The following is a 27,495-nucleotide window of genomic DNA, read 5'->3' on the forward strand; positions in this document are numbered from 1 at the left end:
TTATTACCTGCACTGGAGTTGCCCTCATTTTGTTGGCAAGAAAAGCTCTTCCCTGACGTGTAATCACACTGCTGTCGTGGGGAATGATTGGCATCAGGTGGAACAGCAATTTGCTATCTAATCTTCGTTGTAATTCTGACCCTGTCACTAGAGACGCTTGTTCTGATTAATGAAGTGGGGAACTCATCAAAATTCCTCAGCTATTTCCCTTTTGTCAGAAATCTCCGTGATAATTGCATCAAAATTCTCAGTCATGGAAAAATAAACAATGCATTGTAAAGAGGACAAAAATGTCAACAAGTTTACAGTTTATTTCTGCTGAACAGAACTGAACTAACTGTGGTGCAACTAGTGCTGGACGGGAGTTGACCAAGGCTCCGATGTTAGCAATAAAGCCACAGGCTCTGTGGGGCCCCAGGTGACCTCTTGCTGCTCCCTTGCCAAGAGGAACAGGCACTCTATAGCTACAACAGGAGGCAATCCTCAACTATTTTCCTTTTGGGGACCAATAGAGCTAGGCTAAAGGCCCCATAGAACCAATGCAATCCTGGGGGGTGGGGAAAGGAAGATCCTTATTCAGGCAAAAATGCATGCCCCTGGGAAGGAGTACCCTGTGACGCACCCTATTCCTGATTTTCATCATTACGCCCCAAAGAAAAGAGAGGAAGTCATTGTGTCCCCTACCCCAACGTTAAATACTCCTATAATTAATTACATTAGGGAAAATACATTCAGTTCCCTGCCCACAGCACTGAGACTTGGACAACGCCTGGTTCCACGGAGAAGCCCAAAGGCCTACAATTGGACAACTACCACTGTGCAAAACCACTGTGCAAAATGTTAACACCAGTTACAGACAAAAAGCTACTTTTGTTATATCCTGGAAGGTGTGATGCTCTTTTAACTTCTGTACTTAGCTTTTTTCTCCTTCCTTTTTTAAACTTAAAAAAAAAATCCCACACACAAAAATACCCCTTATTACAGAAATTCAACAAACATACCCAAAAGTAGAAGAATAAACCCCTCATTCAGCTTCAAAAATTATCAACATTTTGCTAATCTTGTTTTATGTCTCCTCCATTCATTTTTTTTCCCCCTGGAGTATTTAAAAATAAATTCTATACATCAGACATTAAATCACATCACACATATATGTGTCACTGTGTATTTGCCAACATTAGGGCATTTTGTAAATTCTTAATTCTGCTAAGCAATAATGTTGCTTTAATTATCTAATTCTGCTTCTCTTCAGAAATAGTACAATTTCAGAAAGAAGTTGCTTAGTCTTACCATATAGTAAATTCTTTTTTTTTTTTTTTTTTAAGTTTATTTATTTATTTTGAGAGAGAGAGAGAGTGCGAGCAGGGGAGGGGCAGAGAGAGAGAGGGAGAGAGAGAATCCCAAGCAGGTTCCACACCTGTCAGCACAGAGCCAGATGTGGGGCTCATACTCATGAACCACGATCATGACCTGAGCTGAAATCAAGAGTTGGATGCCTAACCGACTGAACCACCTAGGCATCCTCATACAGTAAATTGTTAACCAACAAATATCCCTGGATCTTTTAAAGAATGATCATGATATAGCCTATAACCTGACTATTCATTAGGATAAGGCTCCTTCCTCAATGTAGCTTAGACCAGTTTTCAGGGCCTCCTGTCTTAGGGAGGGCAGACCCACTGCTTCCCATCACCTCTCTCTTCCTCTTCCAAATTTCTTCCCTCCTACCAATCCCCACTCCCTGTGCATTCTCCCACCCCAGCCACACACCCTCAAACTATGCCGAGAGTACAGCTCATCTCAGAATATATTAGACAAATGTTAGGTTCACCTCCAGGGTAGTCTGACAGTAAGACAATGATGTAATGTCATTTGTTTCTACCAATATGGTTCTCAAGATCCTTATATATATTCACCCAAAATGTCTAGCATTTAGGGGAAATGATAGTCAACTCATAAAATTTTATAGAATGGGCTCCATTTATGCCAAAAACTCTTATTTTTTTTTAAAGCAGAATTTAATCAGAACTTTTTTCAAAAGACAATTACATATACATGAATTGGAACCTCTGGATCAAACAGCTTCATGGCATTTTGAAAAGCAAAACCCCAGCACGATATTTTGGTAACCGGACTCTCACTGTCCCTTCTGTGAGAATGGGAAACCCTAGTTACTCAGAGGATGAGGGTAAGGAAGAGCAGAACAACAAACTAAACAACCTCCTTACTAATACCGATCAAATTTTACTTGGATATTTTCCAGAGTTAGCTACATGAAGTAAAACATAATAATGTTTCAAACCCCTCCTAAAATGATACCACACATGGTCTTCGCCAATAGCTTAGAGCCAATGTCCTTCATGTGTGTGCCTGACATTTCTTTCCCTACAGTTTTATTTGCAAAAAGGCTTTTCCTTCATTTCTTTCCCCAAACACAGACAACATTGCTGAGAGGATGGTTGCTATGTTTCAGCTCAGAAATGGCTTTACCTCAGTGGTGTGTAGGCAGTCCCGATGTAACTAAGATCTCTAGGGATGAATTGTGCTATATAAATGAGGTACTTAACTACTGTTTTCATCATCTTGTTAGAAAAATCTAGGCTTCTTTTCCATATATCCTCATGTTCCCTTGGTTTAGTTTGGGGTGGCCTTTTGGAAGGCGCTATGCCATAAGCATAACATTAACAATGATTTCTTGGGGGTCACTATTATCTTACTCTCTAACAGAAAAACCCAACCAAATAAGCAAACCAAAACCCTCCCCCACAGAGTTAAGATTTCAGTTAGTATTAACCCATGTTTCATTGTTCTCTTCAACTTTCCCAAGTCTTGTTTCATAGACTTTCTTATCTTATTAACAAGACATAAAATGTATTTCAAGATAGGGCAAGAATTCAGAAGGCCATTTTCCAAATAGTATGAGTTTCATAGTTAATCCCTTGTTGTTTCTGCTAATTAGCAATGACATGTGGATTGCTGAATCTCCCTAAGAGATTTCACTGCAAGATCAAAGAGAAACTAGGAGAGAAAATGGAAGTAGAGAGTTTCTATGCAAAAACAGATGTTTTTAATAAAACAAAGAGAGCTGGCAATGAAGTATGTGGGAAAGATGCATGCATAGTGCTGCACCTGAGCTTTTGTTTGGCTAAGAGGGCCCGCTCAGTTTCTCTCAGAAAGTCTCCTATTAAATAACTTGGCCCAAATGTGATGTTAAGAGATTGTTTAAGGGGGAACAAATAGAATCCAGAGTCAAAGCACAAAGAATTACAAGAATTAAAGGAGATTGAACTAGAACAACTCCTAGAAACAGAATCTTTCCAGTCTTCCTGTAAATACTCTGTATAGCTGGCTGTTGGGTTTGTGCCAGTGAACCATTTTGAGGGTGCTGACAAGAGTTTCTTGCTATCTAGTCACTCTCTGCAAGCCAGCTAGGCATTTTCCCCCTTTTTATCCTGTGATCATATTTAGGCTGCTGAGTGTTTTAAGTTTCATTTCCCAAGGGCAGCTTTAGCCTCCTTTAGAACCAGGGTAGGAATGTGGACTAGGGCCAAGGTAATGAGCTACTCCATGGCATTTACCAGAGGCCTATCCTGTCTCCAGCCAAGTCTATGTAAAAGCCGGAGGAGTCTGGTAGGTGGATTCTTTCCATGTCTCAGTTATACTCATATACACTGGAGAAATCAGAATTACAGGTTCACTGACAATATTACAAATGAACAACATAATCACACTGAAGGGAAGGGAGAGGGGAAGGGGAAGAACAGAACCAACCTAAGTAACAATATTCTGGCTGCATAAGATTGAAAATGAACATAATGTACAAATACTATACTCTGGTTAGTATATTTGTTTACATAGCAGTATGGGTTGGCAATTCTGAAACTACTTCTATCGTATATTAGAATAAGTAAATAGATTTTTGATAATGGGTGTCAGGTTTCTCACTGTCTGAAAAAGGAATTCTAAATTAGCAAGGGGGAGGGGCTATACTGAAACCCGTGGTGCTGGATTAGAGTTGAAGGTATCATTATGAACTTATGATTATTTTAATAAACATACAGACAGTTATAGAAATAAGTTTTAAATAAGGAAGTGGTAAGAATAGCATGACCCCTGTGTTACTGCACTGGAATTAGAGATACCAGTATGAACTCACGGATTTTAGTATGTATACAGATAGGCAGACACAGAAATACAAATAATGTGGGTGCATGAGTGGGTTACTACACACACATGTTTCCCAGCTCTGTCTGCCAAGCAATGACACCCCAGGAGCACGGAGAGCACCTACTATTCAGATCTTGGTTTCTAAATACTATTCTCCAATAAAGAAACCAGAGTTCCGTGTAGAAGTGCTTCATTCCAGGGCTGGAACAGGGAAAATACAAGATGGGCCTGGAATGTCCTATGGTGCCAGAAAGAAAGGAAGTGCCCCCAAAACAATGGAAATATTTTGAAAGAACAAAGAAGTCAACCTGAAAGATTTCCCAATGGCCAAAGTTAGAACAATTTGAGAAACAAAGTAAACAACGATAATAATAGATTATAACCCATAGAATAAAATACCTACCTAGGAGCCCATACTGATAAAAGTAGGTAATTGAATAAATAAATAAATTGGGGAGAAAGGACAGGTTTTCTTTCTAGAAGAATTTCAGTTAATAAATGGAAAATAAATGAGGGAAATACAAAATCATCATTAGACAAATACATTAATGTTGCAGGCAAGATCTATCTACCTATAGACGCCAAAATTAGTAAGTGAAAGTTTAAGAAGAAACAGGATATTTGCATAGTTTTACAATATTTCTTCTAAGACATTCCAAAGGAAAAATAGTAACTTTATAGTATAGAAACCTAGCATATTAACACTTGTACACCCTGATACGATACTGAGAAGGGCACAGCATCACTTCTTTAAGTAATCTCACCAAAAATGTATAATCTCAATCTAGGCAGGAGAAAATATCAGAAAACCTCAACTGAGAGACATTCTACAAAATACCTGATCAGTACCCTTAAAAAAATGTCAAGGTCATAAAAGAGAAGGAAAGACTGAGGAGCTGTCACAAAGCTGGAAGAGACAAAGAAGATGTGACAACTAAATGAAACAGAATTATGGATTGAGTCCTAGGTATATATACTCCTAGGTATTCCCTAATGTAGAATTATGGACTGAGTCCTGGAATAGAAAAAAGGACATTAGTGAAAAAACTGGTGACATCCTAATAAGGTCTGTGGTTTAGTTAATGTATTTAATGGTGTTGTACCAAGGTTAATTTCCTAGTTTTGATATTTATGCTATGCTTACATAAGATGGTAACATTGGGGAAAGCTGGGTGAAGGGCATCGGGTACTCTGTGTACTGTTTTTGCAACCTTTTCTGTATGTCTACAATTATTTCAAAATAACTTAAAAACAATAAAGTATAGGATCACTAAGCAGAATCTGTGTGAAGTAGAGATCATTTATTCATAGTCTCAAATTTTTAAATTATACTGGCTGATTGTTTTTTAATTTTTTAATTTTAAAGAGAGAATATGTGTGCATGTGGGGGATGGGTAAAGGGGGAGAGGGAGAGGTAGAGGGAGGGGGAGGGGGAGGGGGAGGGGGAGGGGGAGAGATCTTAAGCTGGCTCCAAGCTAAACTCAGGGCTTGATTCCATGACCCTGGGATGATGACCTGAGCCAAGATCAACAGTCCAATGCTCAACTGACTAAGTCACCCAGGAATTCCTGACTGGTCCTTTAAAAAATTTTTTTTGAATGTTTATTTATTTTTGAGAGAGGGAGAGGGACAGAACGTGAGTGGGGGAGGGGCAGAGAGCGAGGGAGACACAGAATCCAAAGCAGGCTCCAGGCTCTGAGCTGTCAGCACAGAGCCTGATGCGGGACTTGAACTCACAGATCATCACCTGAGCCGAAGTTGGACACTTAACCAACTGAGCCACCCAGACACCCCATGGCTGGTTCTTTTAAAACTGAGTAATCTGGAGGCACCTGGGTGGCTCAGTCGGTTAAGCATCCATCTTCAGCTCAGGTCATGATCTCATGGCTTGTGAACTCGAGCCCCCCATGGGGCTCTGCGCTGACAGCTCAGAGCTCACCTCAGATCCTCTGTCCTCTTCTCTCTCAGCCCCTCCCCAGCTCGTTCTCTCTCTCTCTCTCTCAAAATAAATAAATAAACTTAAAAAAAAAAAAAACCTGAGTAATCTATTTTAGGTAGACCATTAATTTCGTAAAACTCTTTACATGTCTAAAATTTATACCTAGCCACTTCTATCTAAAACATACATTATTTCTTCCTGTACAGTGAACTTCAATAAAATTTAAAACTTAAGCTTACAGAGAACACATGTCTTATTAATCTCTCATTGGTTGGACAATATACCATGGCACGTTTTCCTCACGCATTCTCTAGATGGCCCCCTGAGTACTCATCTCCTTTCCTATTTTCCTTCAGAAATCTGAACTGTTATTTTAGGAGGACACACCAATGCCATCTGTCTTGTGAAAGATGCAGCATCTAAGAGTCCTTGCCAATCTTTCTCAAAAGGTTAATCCCAATTCATAATATTTCCTCCTACTATGTTACCCTCTCTATTCCTAAAGCCAAAACCCTAACCAGAAATCTTGTTGGTTTATATCTCAACAATTATGACTTTTTGCCCATCAGTCCAAAATGCCTCCATCAAATGTGTCTAAGGTTTTTTTTTGTTTTTTGTTCTTTGAGAGAGAATGAGCACGTGAGTTGGGGAAGTGAGAGGGGAAGAGAGACAGGGAGAGAGAGAATCCCAAGCAGGCTGTGCACTGTCAGTGTGGAGCCTGATGTGGCGCTTGAACCCTCGAACCATGAGATTATGACCTGGGCTGAAACCAAGAGTTGGAGCTCAACTGACTGAGCCACTCAGGTGCTCCCCTCTTTCTTTTTTTAAATTGCTTACACTCCTTTTCTTTGTTGCTCATATCCTAATTATCAATATTATATTCAAATTCCTGTTTCTGATTTTCAGGGCTTTTGTAAATCTGTCCTACATTTATTAAACTCCTCAATATCATCCTGACATTCTCTTTTCTCTTGTTAAATCCATGCATTCCTGCATTCATTCCACTACTGTTTGCTGAATTTCAGCAAAGTCTAAAGCCATAGGTGGGTGTTATAAAAGACATAAAATATATCCATGGTTATCTTTTCTCATCCAACCTTCTCATTTTACAAATCCTCCAAGTAATCCCTTTCGCCTGAAATGTTTTTAAAAAAGTTTTTTTAACATTTATTTATTTTTGAGAGACAGAGAGAGACAGAGTGTGAGTGGGGGAGGGGCAGAGAGAGAGGGAGACACAGAATCCAAAGCAGGCTCCAGGCTCTGAGCTGTCAGCACACAGCCCGATGCGGGGCTCAAACTCACCAACTGTGAGATAACGACCTGAGCCAAAGTCGAATGCTTAACCGACTGAGCCACGCAGGTGCTCCACACCTGACATGTTTTAAGCCTCAAATGCACACTATTGTGAATCCCACTTCACTGAAACAAATTTATACTCAAATGGCCTGGAAAAGATGCTCATTTGTCAATAAAAAATTGACCAGTTAATTTTACAAAAAGTGAAAGTAAAAGAGAGGGAGAAAAGAGTAAAAGAAAATGCAGACCATGAAAAGGAAAAGTGTATCTTGCTTTAAGATCATAGCTACCAGAAAGCAAGTGACTTTCTGAGTAATTCTTCTGAATAATCCAGAAGACCGTAGAAGCCGAGCTTTCGAAACCTATCAGAGACCTCACTGGTGGTTCCATGGTACTCTGAAACGGGTAATAATTTAGGAAGCCATCCCAAATTCACACCTGACTTCCCAGGATCACACAGAGTACATATAAGAATAGCCCTGGGACCAGGGAATTCTTGGTCCATGGAGCACTGCCCCAGGCCCTAAGCCCGCTGGGCAGCATAGTGGTGTGGGCAATTCTGGTATTTGCAGTGAGGCCTCAGTTGGGCTTAGTGTGACACTGTTGTATCTCTGATAGAGAGCCCTCTGTCATTTATGCTGAATAAAGGTATGTTACAATTCCTACCTGATGATTTTCCTTGAAAGTCTGGATTAATAACTCTTTCAGTTTCTTCTTTCTTTCTTTCGCCATTTTTTCTTCATCCAGAATATGATCACTTTGAAAGATGCTTTCTTCTGTATTGTTTTGAGAATTTTCTTCCTGCTTTTTCTTCTCTCTGTTAATAACAGTTTTAAAAATACATGTAGGAACAAGAGACTTAACAATGAGCAATTACACCCTACCATAGTGGAACGAACACTGAATTTTCCATCAGAAGACAGATTTTTAGATCTGGTTTTAAAAGTCTATAATAGGATGATTTTTCTTTTTTTTTTTGTGAGCCTTAGTTTACTCCTTTATAAAATATACACTAAATGAAATAAAACTGTTATACTCTGAAAAATAGAAGGCCCTATAGATATTTTGGTAAAGTTTTCAAAAAATTTATTTATTTATTTAAATAATCTCTTACACCCAATGTGGGATTCAAACTCACCCTGAGATCAAGAGTCACACATTCTCTGGGCTGAGCCAGCCAAGTGCCCCTTTGGCAAAGTATTTTTACTGAGTTTACCACTGAGCGATACTTTGATCAAAATTTGAGAGTTAACAACTCCTAGGTGTTTTCTACTGTAGACATAAGTTCTCTTTCTTCTGAGGGAGAGACAAAAAAGGACCTTAGGTAAGAAAGGGATGAGAATTTTACTCCAAGGCTTTTACAAGGCTTCTAGGGGAAAAAATAATAAAAGAATCAGGTATTCTTGAGTAAAGAGGGAAGGGAATTTATATTAATTCTAAAACAGCTGAAAAGAGAAAAAAAATAGAATAACAATTAATAAAAGGCCTTCAACAAGTGACAGGAATCTCTCAGTAAATGTGTTGCTCATGTCTCTGGTCATCCCCTGTCTCACCCATCTATTCTTTCTCACCCAGGTCATCTCTCTCACACCTGCCAATTCAAGCAAGCTCACAGCCACTGCTTTCTTACTGGCATGTACTAAAGTACATGTATGTGTGTAAGATGATGTCGTATACACAGCACCTAGTCAGGACTCAGGATTTATGTGCTTTGGCCCACAAACCAGCTGTGAAAACTCAGGTCTTTCTGAATTTCGCTTCACAGTTGTGGAAACTCAAACTGAGAGAGGGATGCCAGAATACTCTATAAACATGCTCTCATTAATTCTCCTATACATACAGGGGATGCACAATGTTGTATCTTATTACTTGTGCTGTTGACCATCACTTGGTTAAAGGGGCCTCTCCAGTGTAAAGTTGCCATTTTTCCCTTTGTAATTAAAGATTTCTTAGAGGAGATACTTTGAAACTATGTAGGGAAGCAGATTTAGGATAGCTTACAAAAAAATTAAAAAGGTCTATCAATAATAAAATTTTACTGACTCTCTCCAGATGCCATAATAATGTTATATTAGACACTTGTAGGCAGATCATAGTGGCCATTTAAAGAAATACAGTTCTAATACGATGGATCTGATTTTCTAAAATAACATTACAATATGTTATGAACGTAATAGCTGCTCATTGTGAAACACCAGAGCTATAAAAGCCATCCATATTTCCACCCAGAAAACAAACACTGACAATATGTCAGTGATATCTGATTGTACCACCATTTTTATCAATTTTTCTAATATTTATTAATGTTGATCATAAATAATATTATATTAATAATCTTTGTGCACAAATCTTTGCCTGGATTTCTGATCATTTTCTTAGGAGAGTTTTCCTAAGACTGGAACTCCCAGGTCAAGTGATAACACCATTTTTACGGCTCTTGTTGTTTATTGCCAAATTACTTTCTAGAACGTTTAAAATCAGTTCATCTGCTAGCAGTAGAGCATTATCTGAATCGCTGGACTCATGGACAAGATTTTAACTTTTAAAAGAAATGAGTGGTCAGTGAACATTTGATGAGTGCCCACTCTGAACAGAGCATCCTGTTACAATCAAATGTTACCTGTTTTCATAATTTATTTTAGGTCTGCCTAGATTTTTCAGGGTTTAAGAGCAACCTGAAAAGTAAGGTTGCCCTTAGCGAGAAACTCCCTAAAACACTGTTGATTGCTTTCTGAAAGGAATGGCGTCTGGAGGAAGCCTGAGGCTGGCACTTGGAAGAGTGAAGCCCACATCCACTGCCGAGCTGTTTTAAATTGGGTAGAATGAGAGCAATCAAGAACACAGGGGGAAAAGCTGTGTAGGCTGGTGGGGTGGAAGGGATTATCTAATAGGTCTTTCTAGCCTTTGAGTTTTGAGTATTCAGTCACTTGAGGCATGTTGCTCCAAGGTTTTTCCAATTTATGCATCAGTGCTGTTTCTCAGAATAAATACATTAGTTATGTATTTCATTTAGGAAGCTCATTTTCTGCATAAGGATAGTACATAATAGTACTACATCCAGTGAAGACTATTTTGATTTTCCTCTTATGTCAGATATTCCCGTTCTTGACCAGTGGCTGGAAGGCAATGAGGATTCTGTAGGATTATCAGAAGGTAAGACACACAATTCACACAGGCTGAGGCACAGTGAGCGAATATACAGGTAATGAAAGAAATACAAACTAACTAATATAATACCTATTAAAAGTGCAAAAATACTGAAAGTGATAGTACTCCCCAATGCTGAGAAGAGTGTACTAATCTGGCCCACTGCCAGCAATAGTGTAAATAAGTATAACGCATTTCGAAAGCAATTTGGCAGTGTTTCAAGAGTCATTAAAAGGCCTGTACCGTTTAACTCAGTAATTACATGCCTAAGAATATAAAAAGCTCTATGCTTAAGGAAGCTCACTGCATTATTACATGGTGACAAACCTGAAAGAGTTGAAATGCTTATCAGGTTGGGTGGGGAGGTCATTACATAAACTATGGTCTAGGTACTCAGTGGGGTAATACACAGACCTCAGGACTCTGGGCAATATGTTAATTATGACAAGCAAAATAACAAATTAAATGTACCTTAAGTATGTAAAGGGATCAAGACCCAGAGGAAACAGAAAAATGTTAAATAATTTGTTAAGATACTGGAATGGTGGGTGATTTCTCCTTTGTGTTTTGCTATTACAATGTCCATTTTTTTTTAGAGTACTTCCAAAATGACTGCTTAAACAAAAAAACTCCACACTGCTCACCACGACCGGCTTACATTTTCCATGCTTCTTCCACAGTGCGTCTCCTCTCAATTATCTCCCTCCGCAGCTTTACCATCTCCCTTTGAATCTCCTCCTCCTCTTTCTTGGCCTCCAGAGCCTTCTTTCTCTTCTCTTCTTGCACCAAATACTGAGCCTCTAACAACGCTGATTTTTTCAGGGTCTTTTCAATTCTCTGGCGCTCTAGTTCTTTCTCACGTCTTAGGCGATTTTCTTTTACCTTAAAGAGAATACAACAAGGGTGAAATGCAGCCTTTCAAGTAGAAAAGGATATGCAAAAGCTTAGAATACATTTTCAAGTTCACAATATGCCCAGTTTGAAAATTCTCGCCCAGAAGCCCACTGTTTATCAGAAAAATAGGAAGAATTCATGTTTACTGGGTACAAACCAATTTAAAAGTCTAGATGAAGTCAGGTAGGAGGACTCCCAAAGAGTCTGGGAATGATTTGCATCACGGAAAAGTTGAAAATCTAATGGGTCAGATGCCACATTCTGGATGCTTACTTAGTAATAATTTCTGACCCCTAAAGTTTTCCAAGATATACACTACTGCTGTTCATTTGGGCCCGGTCTGCAGGCTGATTATAATTTAAGAAAGAATATGGATATTTGGGGGAGGCTACATTGTGAAGGATAGAACAGTGATATACTGCTTTAAGAACACCACACACTTTATTCATTAAAAAAAAAAAAATTTATTTGAGAGAGTGAACGAGAGTGAGTGGGGGAGAAGGGTAGAAGGAGGGAGAGAGAGAATCTTAAGCAGCTCCAGTCTCAGCATGGAGTCATACGCAGGGCTCAATCCATGACCTGAGCCCAAATCAAGAGCTGGATGCTCAACCAACTGAACCACCCAGGTGCCCCCTACCCTTTATTCGTTTTTATCATTATTTAAATATATCAATGATTCTGGCTCTTATTTGGAAATCAAAACCATGAATTTCACAGGTATTTCTGAATAAGCACAGTCAATTTTTCAAGCATACTGATTCTGTAGAGGCTTGGCTAACTGTAAGTACAGGAGTGCTCCTTTCCCTCCTAGGTCACTTACCTTTACCCTCACCTTACTCTCCACTTATGAGAAGACAATCTCTTATTAAACCTTCTCTCCTCCCTTTTTTCACAAACCCAAAAGGATCATACTTCTACCCATTTTTCTAATATCTCCAGTGCTGATTAGGCACATCTTAATAATTTAAAACAATCAGAAATTCAGAGTTATAAAAAGGTAGCATAAAATGTATATGCAATTATTTTAGTTCAGTCTTAGTTCTGAACATGTGGAAAAGACTTGGTCATTCTGATTTCCTAAAGTTCCCCTACAAAGAGTGGAGATGCATCTTTTTCCTATAACCCACTATTTATTCCCTTTGAAGAAAAGAAAGTTCCCATATGCCTTTCTAATTCAAAACAGCTGAACTAGATTTAATTCAGATCTGTCCTCCCTTTCAAATTATAATCACAAAATGAGTGAATTTTTCAGTTGTCTGGAAAAGAATTATCATTATAACACTCACTAGAATATTCATGATATTAATATATTGATGTCACAGTTCAAAAACCAAATTCAAGCAAAACCAATCTACATATTTATAATAGAAAATATCACATACAAACTAATATAAAGTTTAGTTCACCACTCCATTGTTCAAAATCAATTGTTCTCTTTTTTGGTTTTCTTAAATTGTTTCCTGTCCTCAGTTTATGAGCATTATTTTTCTTCTGAAGTTCTTATATTTTATTTTTATTCTTTCTAACCAAACCACAGATGGCACCCTTTTTCATAATAAAGCCTAAGTCTTTATTTAAGCTTATTAAATGTGCTACACAAAGATTGCTTCCTGTTACCCATTTTAATTTTGTTTTTCCCTCCCACCTGCTTATGTCTCATCTCCATGGTAAGGCGAGGATCCTTCTGCTGCTGCTTGTCTTGGTTTCCATTCATTCCAAGATCTTCCAACATTCCAGAATCCACCACTTCTTTATGGAGCAGATGGTCTATAAATTTTTGAACAGTGGTACTTTCCTCTTCTTCCTCCAAATAGCCACATAACTCTGGGGGAGACAGAGCAAGAACAAAAAGAGGGAAAAAAAATTTAGTACAATTTCCATATTTAAATAAATAACCTTGGTATAATAAAAATATAAAGCTGTGGGTGTTTAATAAACAGTAACTGATAATGCCAATTGGGTGAGTACAGCCCTCAGCAATTAACTACCTTCAGCTGAGAGGAAAAATGACGAATCTTCCCTCCCCAAGTCACTAAAGATTCCTTCATTGCCAAACATAAAAGATACTATTTCAGTCTAAACATCCTTGAAGACTCTATTGCTTCTTTTTTACATTTTTTTATTTTAAGTAAGCTCCACGTCCAACATGGGGCTCGAACTCCCGACCTTGAGGTTAAGAGTGATGTGCTCCACCGACTGTGCCAGCCAACTGCCCCGTCCGTTGCTTTTTTTTTTTTCAAATGGTTGTATTGAGGTATAATTGACATACAATAAACTGTAAATATTTAAAGCCTACCATAAGTTTTGACATATACATCTACCAGTAAAACCATCACTAAAACCAAGATAAGGAACATGTCTGTCAGCTCCAAAAGGATCCTCATGCTGATTTGCAAGCTCTTCCTCCCACTCCTCCCCACGTTCTCTGTCTTATCCCAGGCAGCCACAGACCTGCCTTCTCACTCTATAAATTTACATTTTCTGGAATTTTGTATTAATTAAATCATACACTCTGTACTTTTTTCGTCAGCCTTCTTTTACTCAGCATAATTATTTTTGAGATTCATGTTATATCAATAGTTTATCACTTTTTATTGCTGATTAGTACTCCACTGTATGGGTATACCATGATTTGTTCATTTATTCAGGGATAGACATTTGGGTTGTTTCCAGATTTTGGCTATTACAAATAAAGTTGTTGTAAACATGTGTGTACAAGTTTTTGTATGAACATATGCTTTCTTTTCTCTTGGGAAAATGCCTAGGAGTGGAATGGCTTGATCGTATAAGTATCTGTTTAACTTTTTAAAAAACTGTCAAACTGTTTTCCAGAGTGGTTATACAATTTCACACAATCATCAGCAGTACAGGAATGTTCCGGTTACTCCACATCCTCACCAATACTTGGTGTCATCAGTCTTCGGATACAAGCCATTTTATTAGGTATGTAGTGGTTACTCAAAGTAGTTCTAATTTGCATTTTCTTGATGACTAGGGATAGCGAACATCGTTCTTGTTGATGTTCTGTTTAGTTCCATACATTATTGAAAATGGGGTATGAGGTTTCCAAATAATTTGGAGAATTGTTGAATTATCTATTTCTCCCTTCAACTTTGTCAGTTTTTGCTTCATATATTTTGGGGCTTTTTTGTAGGTGTATGTATGTTTATACTTGTCCCTTTATCGTTATAAAACTCCCTTCTTTGTCCCTAGCAACAATTTTTTTTTTTGAGAGAGAGCAAGCACAAGTGGGGGAGGGGCAGAAGGCAAGGGAGAGAGATACTCTTAAGCAGGCTCCATGCCCGGTGCAGAGCCTGATGCGGGGCTCCATCTCACTACCATGAGATCATGACCTGAGCCTGAAATCGAGTCAGACACTTAACCAACTGAGCCACCCAGTCATCCCTCTAATAACAGTTTTTTTTAATTTATTTTTGAGAGAGAGAGAGAGAGAGAGAGAGAGAGAGAGAGAGAGAGAGAGAGCAAGCATGGGAGAGGCAGAGAGAGAGAAAGAAAAAAAAGGAGAGAGAAAATCCCAAGTAGGCTCTGCACTGCCAGTACATAGCCTGATGCGGGGCTTGAATTCACAAACTGTGAGATCATGACCTGAACCAAAATCAGGAGTCAGAGGCTTAACCAACTGAGCCACCCAGGTGCCCCAACAATTTTTTTTCTTAAAGTCTATTTTTTCTGATATTACTAAGTTGTTCTCACTTTCTTTTGGTTACTAATTGCACAGTATATCTTTTTCCAGAATTTTACTTTCAATCTATTTGTGTCTTTGAATCTAAATTGTGTAACTTGCAGACAGCATATAGTTCATATTTTAAAATCTTCGTCTTTTATTTGGAGTATTTAATCCATTTACATTAGGTGTAATTCCTGACAAGATATGATTTATATTTGTCATTTTGGTATTTGTTTTTTGTACATCTTATGTAAATGACCTTTGTTAGGTTGAAATTTACCTTCTATTACTAATTTGCTGAGAGTTTTTATTAGGATTGGATGTTAGATTTTGTTAAGTACTTCTGTGTCTATTGAGATAATCACATTAATCAATATTTTTGGTAATATCCTCTTTAATGGCTCCATAATACCTTTGTTCAGTTTTGATCTAAAAAATGAGGAAAACAAAACACTCTACAAGCAAAAGATGTGTGAGGGATGGTATGATACTAGATGAAAATTGCCAGTCTAAGAAATATAACTATATCTATTAGCACCATATGAAAGGAAGTAATAGTTTCACTATATTCCATATATGCTTCAGAATAAATATGAAGTATGGAAATGCCTCACTTTAGTAATGACATTAATAAATTAGAAAACATCCAGAAGGTGGCAACCAGGATAATGAGATTTAGAAATGATGTGACATAAAGAACTGTTGAGAGAACTGGTGTATTTAAGCCAGGAACATTGAAGTATATGAGATCAGATATGATTATATCACCCACAAAACAAACAAACAAACAAACAAACAAACAAACAAACAGTTTTCTTGGGAAAGGGAACATGATATTATTTTCTGTTGTACTAAAGGGTAAAAGTTATAGAGGACAAATTCCCAAGAGAGAATGTGTGAGGAGTAGAGCCTCACAACAGCTGAAATGGGCTCCTCCTATCCTGGGAGCTGTACTGGCAGAGTTGTTTTTTTGTTTTTTTGTTTTTTTTTTTTAATATTTTTTAAAAATGTTTATCTCTTTTTGAGAGAGAGAGACGGAGTGCAAGTGAGGGAGGGGCAGAGAGAGAGGGAGACACAGAATTGGAAACAGGCTCCAGGCTCTGAGCTTTCAGCACAGAGCCTGACACAGGGCTTGAACTCAAGAACCGTGAGATCATGACCTGAACCGAAGTTGGATACTCAACCGACTGAGCCACCCAGGCATTCCTCTACTGGCAGAGATTATATCACTCCATGTTAGGGATACTATAGAAGGATCTCTGTCTGAGGGGGTGAAGAGGAGAGATCAGATTAGCTGATCTTGAAGGATTCCTCTAACTTTAAGAGCTCATGACTTTGTGATTCCTGGGCTGGGGATTTTGTTGATTTTGTAGAGCCCTAAACAAGAAAAATGCCGCCAGGTGAGTTTACCCAGGGTGTCTGAGTCACACATGAGGATCTGCCACCACCATCACCAGGCCTACCTTTATGCTGAGGAAAATAATATCAAATTCTGAGTACATTTGAGGAACCCTCACAAACTGGCTCTGTGCACAACAATAAGCTCTCTTATAAAGATACATGAAGCATTTCATAAATATAAAATGATAAAGGAATGTTTAGGGGTTTCTGGGTGGCTCAGTCAGTTAAGTGTTTTGATCTTGGCTCAGATCATGATCTCGCAGTTCATGAGATTGAGCCCTGTGTCAGGCTCTGCGATGACAGTTGGGATTCTCCCTGGCCCTCTTTCTTTGCCTCCCACCCAGGCTTGTGTGCTCGCTCTCTCTCTCTCTCTCTCTCTCTCTCTCTCAAAAATAGAAAATTTTTAAAAATGATACAAGAATGTTTAAATGTAGCCCCTATCAAAGTAAGGAGTCATTCAACAATACATGGGAAGACACTCAAATAGCATGCATTGCTATTATAATCAAAAGAAGAATTACAAACAATACTTTTAATTTGAAAAACACTATGAATTTACTGAGGATATAGGTAAGTAATTTAAATTGAACCAAGAAAAATTAAAGCTAATTATAAAACTAAGCAAAAACACAGAAAAGTCAAATAATATATCATGTATTATTCCAAACAATTAAAAAGATTTCTTAGATACATTTATTAGATGTTAAAGCTTAAAACAATCAGTCAAGTTCTTACCATCAAACCTGTCATATTTCGAATGCCCAGTGGCTTCCGGCACAGAAGGGATATTTGATACCGTGTCTTTAGCATCTTCACCATCACTTGCTAGTTCTTGCTTAAGTTTGGTGTCTAACCAGTCGTTGACTAGCTCCTGAGCTATCAGTGAAACAAAAAATCTTTTTAATATTTCAATTACTTCAGAGACTTTCTTCATTCACTGTTTTCATTCATTCAGTAAATATTAATTGAGCATCTAACGTGTCAAGTACTGTACTAGATGCTGTGAATAGAGCAGCAAACAAAACAGGACAAATAAAACCTATCACCAATGAAGTTTACATTCTAATTGGAGAAGAGAGACAATAAGTAAATCAGAAAAACAGAGCAGGAAAAGGAGAAATGATGTACAAGAAATGGAAGGTAGGTATTGATAGTTTTAAACTCGGGGGAAGGGGTCAAAGAAGGCCTCCTTGAGAAGACATTTGGGCAAAGAAGAGAAGAAAGTGAAGGAGTGAGCCATATGGACATGTAAGGCAATATTATTCCATGTAGAGGGAAAGCAAATGCAAAGGCCCCACAGAAGAGAATGTCTAGAGTATTGGAGAAATAGCAAGGAGGCAGTGTAGAAAGGAGTGAGTGAAGGGGGAATGTAGGAGACAAAGTAAAGAGGTAACATGGGGATCAGGTTTAGAGCAGTAGTTCTAGACCAGGGGTGATCCTGCCCCCGAGGAGACATTTGGCAATGTCTACAGCCATTTTTGGTTATCACAACTGGGGTAACAGAGGCCAGGTATGCTGCTAAACATCCAACAATGCACAGGACAGCCCCCACAAAAAAAAATTATCTGGCCCAAAACATCCATAGTGCTGAGGTTGAAAATCCCTTGCATAGAAGTAGGCGACACCAATTCAAAGACAATTGCAATAATCTAGGAAAAAAGTGATAGGAGCCCGGACCTAGAGTGGAAGTATTAAAAATGGTCCAATTTTAGAAAGTAATGCTTTGAGGTGGAATTGGTTTGCCGATATATGATATGGGAATTGAGAGGAAGAAATCTATAAGGTTTTTGGCCTAAGCAACTGTAAAAATGGAGATGCCATTTACTGAGACAAGGAAGGCCAAGGGCAAAGCAGGTTTGGAGAGAAGATCAGGGACTCAGTTTTAGACTAGTTTGGTTTGAAATGCTTATGAGACATACAAACAAGAAATGTCAAATAAGAATGTCAAAGAGGCATTGGCTATATCACTCTCGATTTCAGGGAAGGGGTCCAAGATGAAGAAATAAGTGTGGGTGTTGCCAGCATACGGACAGTATTTAAAGCCATAGAAGTGGACAAGATCGCCGAAGGAGGAAGATGGATAGAGAACTGGTTCCAGGAATAAGCTCTGAACATCTCCAGTGTTTAGGGGCTAAAGAGCTGAAGCAGAAGCAGGAGAGCAGACTAGGAAGGAGAGGCCCATTGAGGTAAGAGGAAAATCAAACAGTGTGACATCCTGGCAGCCAAGTTCCTAGTGATATTCAGAAAATCTTCTTAAATAGATAGGTATGGGAGAAAATGTCTACTTTAGCATGACCTTCATCACTGTCGTCATTATCAGACAGCTCCATGGGTAGGTCAGAGGGCTTTCAAAAAGGAAAAGTATATATTTCACCACTATCTCCATCGTTATTACCATTATCACACAGCTCTGAGAGAATGGAATGTTTATTACATGAAATGATGCCAAAAGGCATTTAATACAGCTAGCAATGCATATCATATGAAACAGAAAAAAATGAATCAAGGTAGTAGAAACTAAGTGTGAAAAGTATACTCGTAACAAATATCACTGGCTTTCAGAGGCAGGAAGAGAAAGGGGACAGATATTTACTGAGTAACCCTGTGTACAGTAATACATGCAGTTATGTGTATAATAATTTATGTGTAGACTAACTCAGATCTGCTAAATGTCATTCATTAGTAAACAGGGATTTACTATGAAGTGCCCCAAAAGAAAAAAGAAAGGGAACTTCTCTTAGAGGGTTCAACTGTAGGAATACCTCATATTGGATCAGAGGCTCTAAGGCTACATTAAGCAGAATTTCTCAAAGAATGTTCCTCAGAACATTGGTTCTTATTGAATATTAACAGATGGTTGATGAGAAAGGAAAAAAGGATACAAACCTTTGAAAACCATGTTCTGTCCATATACTAGTACTTTCTAATGTGTATCACTAATTCTTCAAGATATGAATATGGACTTCAGGATAAAAAGAGTTTCATGGTAAAGGGAGCTTGGGAAATGGGGTAAGTAAACACTATTTTGTGCATTCCCACTAGTGGATTAGGAGATAGGGTGGGCAAGATGTAGCCTTGCCAATTTCTGAATCAATCTCCTTTCTCCATCTCCAATACTACCAACCACCAAGATCAAGTGCCATTACAGCTCACCCAGACCACTGCAATAGCCTCCCACTTGTCTCCCTTTTCCCCCCTTTTCTTCCTTATGATCCATTCTTCATATAACTCAAATACTGTGCTGCTAAAGCTCTGCTTAAAACCCTTCAATGTCTTCTCATACTCAGAATAAAGTCTAAATTCTTTTCCCAGGCCTATAAGAGCCCTATGTAATATGTCTTCTGCTCACTCCTGCAAGCTCATCTTCATTGGGAAGCTCCGGCCACACTGCTCTTCCTTCAGTTCCTTAAGCACACCAAGCTTGTCTGTACTTCAACTCTTGATGCTGCCTTTCCCTCTGTCTGGGATGCCCTTCCTCCATCACCACTTGGCTGGCTCCTTCTTATTATTCAGGTGAAAACTTGAATGATTTATCATTACCTAATAATTCTTTCAGTTTTCTTTATTCTTACACTAAAATATATACCCCATGAAAGCAAGGGCTTTGCCTCTCTTGTTCATAACCTGTTCCTCCAGTATCTAAAATAGTACCTGGCTCAGAGTACTAATTGTATATATATATTGACATGTATATAATATATAAAATAAATATATATTGTTACGAATGTATAAATTTTCATTATAAATAAATTATATAGATATACAAATAATCATACATACAAAGGAATAATTATATATATGTTTTTTGAACGAAGACATAATCTGAATAAATGGAGACATAGATAATCCAAATGGAAGCTGGCTTCCAGAAGATGGCCACTCTGACTTTCCTCCTACCTCTGTGGCCTCTCCTTTCCAGTCTTCTTTGCTGGTTCCTCCTGATCTCTTCATCCCTAAGTGCTGGAGCTTCTCAGAGCATGAGAAACTAAAATACTAAATTCCAGAGGAGTAAATGCTTTGGGAAGGTAGGGAGGTTAGATCAGTTTTAGACTCTCTTCATAAGGAATAAAGTGGATTTACAAACTAGTGGTCAAATTATCTCATAATACTAGATGAAGTTATCATGCTGCCCTCTGTGTAACAGGACTAATACCTTACAGCACTCATCAGTTAGCTGTGCCATATCAAACTGCCTCTGAATGTGGTTCTATTTCAGGAGACAAAATGGGCCTTAAATAGAGCACTACTTGTAACACTGGAGTTTACTCCAGAGTAGATTAGTTTCAGGAAGATAGAAAGACACAAAAATTAACAGCAAGAGAAAGAAAAGCTTCCATTCTGTACTTTGAAATGCATTACAGGTTATGCTTTAATAAATTGTATTCTAAAGAACTGTTAACATTGCAGCAAAAAATGTATTCTCTTACCTTCTGCATAGACTTCATCATGATCCTCTATTTGCTCCGGTGTTTCTAAATCTATGATATGGCTCCAAAGCCTTCTGGATAAATCAGAATTTCTAGCAGAGAATGCTTTTGAAACTGCAAATTCTGAGGCTTTCTCCACCCTCTTCAATATAACAGAAAAAAGAAATCCATTAAGATGACAACAACTTTGTCCAGGGCTAAAGAATTTTTCTCCTGCTCATGGAACTGATTTTCTACCAACTACTAAAATACTTCCATTTTTCCATTTTTGAAGGAACTCTGAGGTGTAAACACCCCAAATAATTTCATTTTTTAAACATGAAATTTACAACAATATGTTGCCAAATTTTAACAGGTATTCACAATGCTTATATTTGAACAAAAGATTATTTAGACTGTAGATAATTTTTGTTTAGAGCATTAGTGATGGGATCCTGACACCTGGATATTTTATTTCAAATAAAAAATAGAATATTTTATTAGCTCCAACGCCACTAGGATTTGCATATGAATATGAACCAGAGGCAGAGTAGCTATACTTCCTTAAATTACTACCCCTGAAATGAACCTCCCATCATATGTTAAACAAACTATAGGCTCAATAAAATTGGGATAGAGTCACTGAACGGTAGTCATCCAGAATGTTTTAATTCAACAGTAAAATGTGGCCCAATTCATGGGATTGGTGGAGGTGGGCAAACTGTGTTCATATTTGCATTTATCTGAACAAAAAATAATTTATCTTACAACTAAATCCCTGACTTTCCCCCTCCCCACAGACTTGCTTTCCTCCACACCTGGTAGTAACAATTCCACTTTTTTAGTTTTCAGGATGAAAACCCTGTAGTCCGCCTTGAACACAGTCTCTCCCTCTTACCCCACATCCAATTGGTCAGGAAATCTGTTGACTCTATTTTCAAACTATATCCAGCATCTGACCCCTTCTGGTCACCTCTACTGCTATCACCTGGTCCAAGGCACTGCACTTTCCTGACAGGTTTTCTGTGATAGTCTCCCATCACAGCAGATAGTCCCTTTAAAATGAAAGCCATAACATAACTCCACTCAAAATTCTTAAATTGTTCTTGGGGCACCTGGGCGGCTCAGTCGGTTGAGCATCCGACTTCAACTTGGGTCGTGATCTCGCGGTTTGTGGGTTCGAGCTCCATATCAGGCTCTGTGCTGACAGCTCGGAGCCTGGAGCCTGCTGTGGATTCTGTGTCTCCCTCACTTTCTGCCCCTCCCCCACTCGTGCTCTCTCTGAAATAAATAAACATTAAAAAAAAAAAAAAACCTCTTCAATTGTTCTGTATTTTACTCAGTAAAAGTCAAAGTCCTTCCAATGCGCTTCATGGTCCTGTACCATGAGGCCCTTGGTGAGCTCTCCAACCTTCTTGTTTGCTACATCCCATTGCTCACTCAACTTCAGCCACACTGATCTACTGGTTCATTCCTCTTCACATATGCCAAGCATGGTCCCACCTCAGGGCCTTTGCACTTGTTCCCCCTCTGCTGAACTGCTCTCCCTCGATAGCCAAACAACTCTTTCCCTTGCTTCCTCAAGTCTTTACTCAAATATCACCTTCATCCTAAGTCCTTCTCGAACTACACTACATGAAAGGAAGGTAACCACCCTCCTTGTGGCTCTCCCTATTCTCCTTCTCTGCTCTTTCTCTGTAGCACTTATAACCTTATATTTTACCATTTATTGTCTCCCCTAAGTAGAATGTGAGCAGACATTTTGTCCTTTTCATGCATGAAACCCCCAGTACATGTAATAGATGCCCCATAAATGTTTGTTGAAAAAAGGAATACATGCAGGATTTATTTTAAAAAGCTAAACTTTCCCAAAGTTTATATTGTTGCCTGACCTATTTTGGAAATGATTTTTCCTCTTGCTCTTCATGGAAAAACTGGTAGTACCTCTGCCAAAATTTGCCAGGGACTTTACCTTTTAAATTCTCAAGGATTTCATATATTAAGTTTGAATTAGAAACAGAGGAATAAAACTGAAAAGCCAAAGGTAATTTGAAAAAGATGTGGAAAATAGAACACACAGGAAAAGATAGGAATCAGAAGAAAACACGATCTAATCAGGGTTAAAATAAAGAAAATATCATTCACTCATTATGAGGTCACTCGGGAGAGATCTGTTTCCCACGTTATTTCTTGGTCTCTGATGTGCCCAAATTTATGATGGTCAATATGCCATTCAGTAGATGGTCACAATTCACTGGGCATATATTCCTTCCCTTTAAGGTTTTAACATTCTAAGACAGCATGATGAATTTCACATATTCTGTAGGTGTGTATATGCTATATACATATATATGTAAATAATGTGCAAATAAAATAGATCAACTTTCAGTTTTTAAACCAACATTCACAAACAAAAAGTAAACAAACCCAGATCATAGACTCAGTTCCTCAGGCTATGAATGAAAGAAAGAACTCTGTATGGTATGTCATCTCATGTGAGTTAGAATTTGTACAGATTCTTATCAAAGGAGGTAGAGAACTTGGAGATGGGGAAGACTGATTTGGGTACTAAAGAAGGGCACAGACCGATAACTTACAAGGAAGGGAGTAAAGAGAAATGTCTGCTCAGCTCTGACAAAGCAAGTGTTTGGGATATCACTTAAAATGAAAATTTGGGGAAAAAATAGATGATACTAAGGATTAGAAACTGTCTGTATTCCTTGTTTAAAATATTACATCTTTACCATTTCTTTCAAAATAAATATGTGAGAAATGGAAGAGGTTTATCTTAAGTTATATTTCACTAAAACAAACAGTGTCAACTTAACAACTTATTCTTTTTTTTTTTTTAATTTTTTTTTTTTAACATTTATTTATTTTTTGAGACAGAGAGAGACAGAGCATAAACGGGGGAGGGGCAGAGAGAGAGGGAGACACAGAATCGGAAGCAGGCTCCAGGCTCTGGGCCATCAGCCCAGAGCCTGACGTGGGGCTCCAACTCACGGACTGCAAGATCGTGACCTGAGCTGAAGTCGGACGCTCAACCGACTGAGCCACCCAGGCGCCCCAACAACTTATTCTTTAAGTAAGTTGGTTGAAGGCTTGAAGGCGAGCTTCGTTCCTACTACCTTAGTGGACGTTAAGGGGAAAACAAAACTAAAAGTGACTTTTCAGAGAGTTCACTTTCATCTACCTACCTATCTATTTTTTCATATGCCATGTGTGCAAGAAAAAACTCATAGTTCTGAAGTAACACAGGGTGATTACATAGAAAACCTGAAAACCTGAACAGAGTTACTTGAATAGTAAAGTTACTCAGTAATTATGTTACATGCAAGTATATAATTTGTAAAGGAACTATCTCAATTATTCCCATGATCTTATAAATGCTCAATATGAGCTCCTCATGTCCCACAGCACACATCAATCCCATTGTCCACCCAATGGCAGAAACAACAGCTACAATGGACTCCAATTTCCTCAACGTTGGGAGGTACAAGCACAAGATTCTTAATATACCCTCAAGTACAAACTGCATGTTTATATATAATAGTTTCAGGAGTAAGATATTTTTGAAACTGCCCAATTCTTTTTTCATCACTCTGTATATAAGCAAATGCTTGATGCTGTTTCTGTTGTGTATGAATGCCAAAATAATTCCAAAGAAAAAAGTATTAGATAAAATGGGATTAGGCGGTTGAGGTGGGTGAGGGGAAGCTATTCACTGAGAGGTGCATCTCAAGCTGACTTTAAGGGAAGGATCTGGATTGACCCCCCCCCAAACCCACACACACACCAGAGAGGAATGATATTCCAGGCTGGTGGGGGAGGGGGGAGATCAGTGTAAGTCAAAGTGAAGGTAAGATAGATGGGAAGGAGACCAGCCTGACAGGAGTCACACAGAGTATCAGCAAAGGGGCTGTTACGGGTTGACTGATATTACAGGTAGATTGACAGAGAGACTTAAACACCCATCTAGAATTTACAGAGTTTCATTGGATGGCATGCAGAATCACTGAAGGTTCAAGAATAGAGAATCAATGAAAATGTTCAGAAAGCTTAAGTATCAAAGTAACAGAATGCACAGGAGTAAAAAGATGAGTCAGTGTATCAAATCAGGATGAGGATAAATTGTAAATCATAGTGAACTGTTGGCATTTTGGGTGAGCTCCCCTAGAACTTACAGTTCTACTCAAGCATCTGCCTGATTCTAAGTGACTTCAACATCTCTGAGGAAGACTCACCAACATTTCAGCCTCAGAGTTTGCTTGATCTATATTCCAATGGCCTTCCTCTCAATTGTACTTCAGCAACCTACTGACTTGGTCATCCTGCACTACATCACACAGAATTTTCCACTGTTCAGCCCCAAAGCTGATAACCCCTTTCCCCTCATCAGCTTCCTGTCCGCTGGCCTCTTTTGCTCCCCCTCCTCCACTAGATTGGTGTTGCACCTAAACAAGTCCTTAGTCACTATATGTCTTCTCCTCCCAACTTAGGAGTCCTTTAAAAGGTCCTCTCCTTCCTACTCTGCATGGATATTCAGCTACTGTCTTACATAAGCCTCAAATCTCTTGTATCTTTGTCTCTCCAATGAGAATTTTTAAGTCTGGATCAATCTGATCTGTCAATTTTTGGTATCACATAAGATTTTAGTTACCTGCTTTAGCCAAGCCCCCAGTGCTGCCTGGTGATCTTTTCTGTTCTGAAGAAAGCCCTTTCTCAAACTTCACTATGCTCCACACCCTTTCCAGATACCTCTTCCCCCTTCTTCCATGTAACAAGGTCTAAGCTGATTTTGAGACGGTGGTCCACTTAAGGGGATTTGAAGTCTTAGGTCCGGAGGTTGTAACTGTTTAGGGTACATCCAGAGTTGGGATACAGTAGGGAACAAAATTAGAGAAGAAGACAGGAATGAACAGAAAAATAATAGGAGAAGCAAGATAAGACTGTTACAAAAAGATAAGGAGAGGATTTCTAGAATAAAAAAGTGATAACTGTATCAAACAAATCTTACAAAGTTTGAGAATGAAGAAGATAACAGAGGATTGATCAGGAAGTCATTTATAAGAACCATTTCTGTGGTGAGAAACAGAAACAGGGAGGGAAATTACTGTAGACACCAGAGGATAATAAAAATGAAAGGGCAGGGAGTCTAGGCTATACACCCAAAGACACTAGGTAACAACAAGATGTACCACAATCAGAATGGAATGCAGGGTCAAGTAAGGACTTACTGGGGGGTTTTTCTGAGATGGAAGATTTGAGGGCATAACTGAGACAGAGCTACTGCACAAGTTTTAGAAGAATGATAAAAGATCTAACTGATGAAGCTGTCAACCGCATAAAAGAGGAAAATGGTGTAGAAAGTCAGAGCACAATTTTATCCTTCTGTGCCACTTAAATCTTCCCCTCCGGAGGAGATGGTAACTAAATGTGCAACTAAGCCCTGCAGGGGTCTGGCACTGAACTCTCAGCACTGACATGTAAACTAAGTAAGCCTAGTATGAGGCTGAGGAGTGGGCTTCCCAGAGGCTAGCCTCCACAATGGCAGGTCCATTTTAGCTGTCTTCTAAGTCAGACCTTCCACAGGAGCCAGCAGGCCTTCTCTGGCCCATCTATATTAGTGTCCCCCACCACATGGTTCCATTACATCTTTAATTCTCCCAACAGTTTTAAGTTGTTTAACCCCTGCTGGACTATTAACTCTGGGAAGGCAGAGAGTACCTGCCCCAAGCACTATTTTATCTTCAGTGTCCAACAGAGTGCACTGGTATCTAGAAGGCACTTCATAAATACTGTCTGGATAAATAACATTGATTACATCTAGCCTAGGTTCCATCTGGCCTGGTGCTCATAATGCCTGTCAATTTAGGTAAGTAATAGCTCTTCAAAATACTACCAGGCAGAATGATATTTTCCCAGGAAAATGCTGCATGACTTTGAAACATATGCTGCACAAATGAATTGAGTATGGCAAGTTGCCAAGCTGACACTCAGAGGCAGGCACCTGAAGTAGTTTAATGGTACTTTCAACTTAAATGGTACTTGCATTCAAAAATATACATTTCAGGCCTGGAAGAGTGCTCAGAAAGTTACCTAATCCAATCCCCTCATCATAGAATGCTCAAACATATTCTTCATTAGTCTAACATTAAGTGGCCATTTAGAATCCATTTGAATACCTCCATTGATAGAAAATACGTCTCTTTGGGGTGCCTGGGTGGCTCAGTCGGATGAGCCTCCGACTTTTGCTCAGGTCATGATCTCCCGGTTCGTGAGTTCGAGCCCCATGTTGGACTCTGTGCTGACAGCTGGGAGCCTGGAGCCTGCTTTGGATTCTGTGTCTCCCTCTCTGCCCCTCCCCTGCTCATGCTCTGTCTCTGTCCCTCTCTCAAAAATAAATACACATTAAAAAACAAAAAAGAAAACACATCTCTTTAGGAGAATGCCCTCTCCATGTTTGGATCCCTCCAGTCATTAGAAAATTCTTATGATGCATGCATAGCTTTCACCTAATTCATTGGTCCCATAGGTCAATGTAACTACAGGACAGT

The 27,495-nt window shown here is 38.8% G+C and overlaps 1 protein-coding gene across 4 annotated transcripts in view; it reads right to left on the reverse strand.

The window, feature by feature from the left end:
* Window positions 1–27,495, reverse strand: part of CCDC191 (coiled-coil domain containing 191) — an 89,379-nt gene that overhangs the window by 59,018 nt on the left and 2,866 nt on the right. For 3 of the 4 annotated variants that reach the window (XM_042957186.1, XM_007098633.3, XM_042957189.1), the window contains 5 exons: window positions 20,960–21,101; window positions 17,268–17,408; window positions 13,089–13,267; window positions 11,208–11,431; window positions 8,069–8,219 (listed from right to left, as the gene is read on the reverse strand). In XM_042957186.1, the coding sequence (XP_042813120.1) occupies window positions 8,069–8,219; window positions 11,208–11,431; window positions 13,089–13,267; window positions 17,268–17,408; window positions 20,960–21,101 (837 nt within the window). Of the gene's footprint in view, window positions 1–8,068; window positions 8,220–11,207; window positions 11,432–13,088; window positions 13,268–17,267; window positions 17,409–20,959; window positions 21,102–27,495 lie in introns of those variants that run through there. The other variant, XM_042957187.1, reaches the window with a different exon arrangement.

The sequence above is a fragment of the Panthera tigris genome, chromosome C2 (assembly GCF_018350195.1).
Source record: "Panthera tigris isolate Pti1 chromosome C2, P.tigris_Pti1_mat1.1, whole genome shotgun sequence".
Classification (NCBI taxonomy): Eukaryota; Metazoa; Chordata; class Mammalia; order Carnivora; family Felidae; genus Panthera; species Panthera tigris.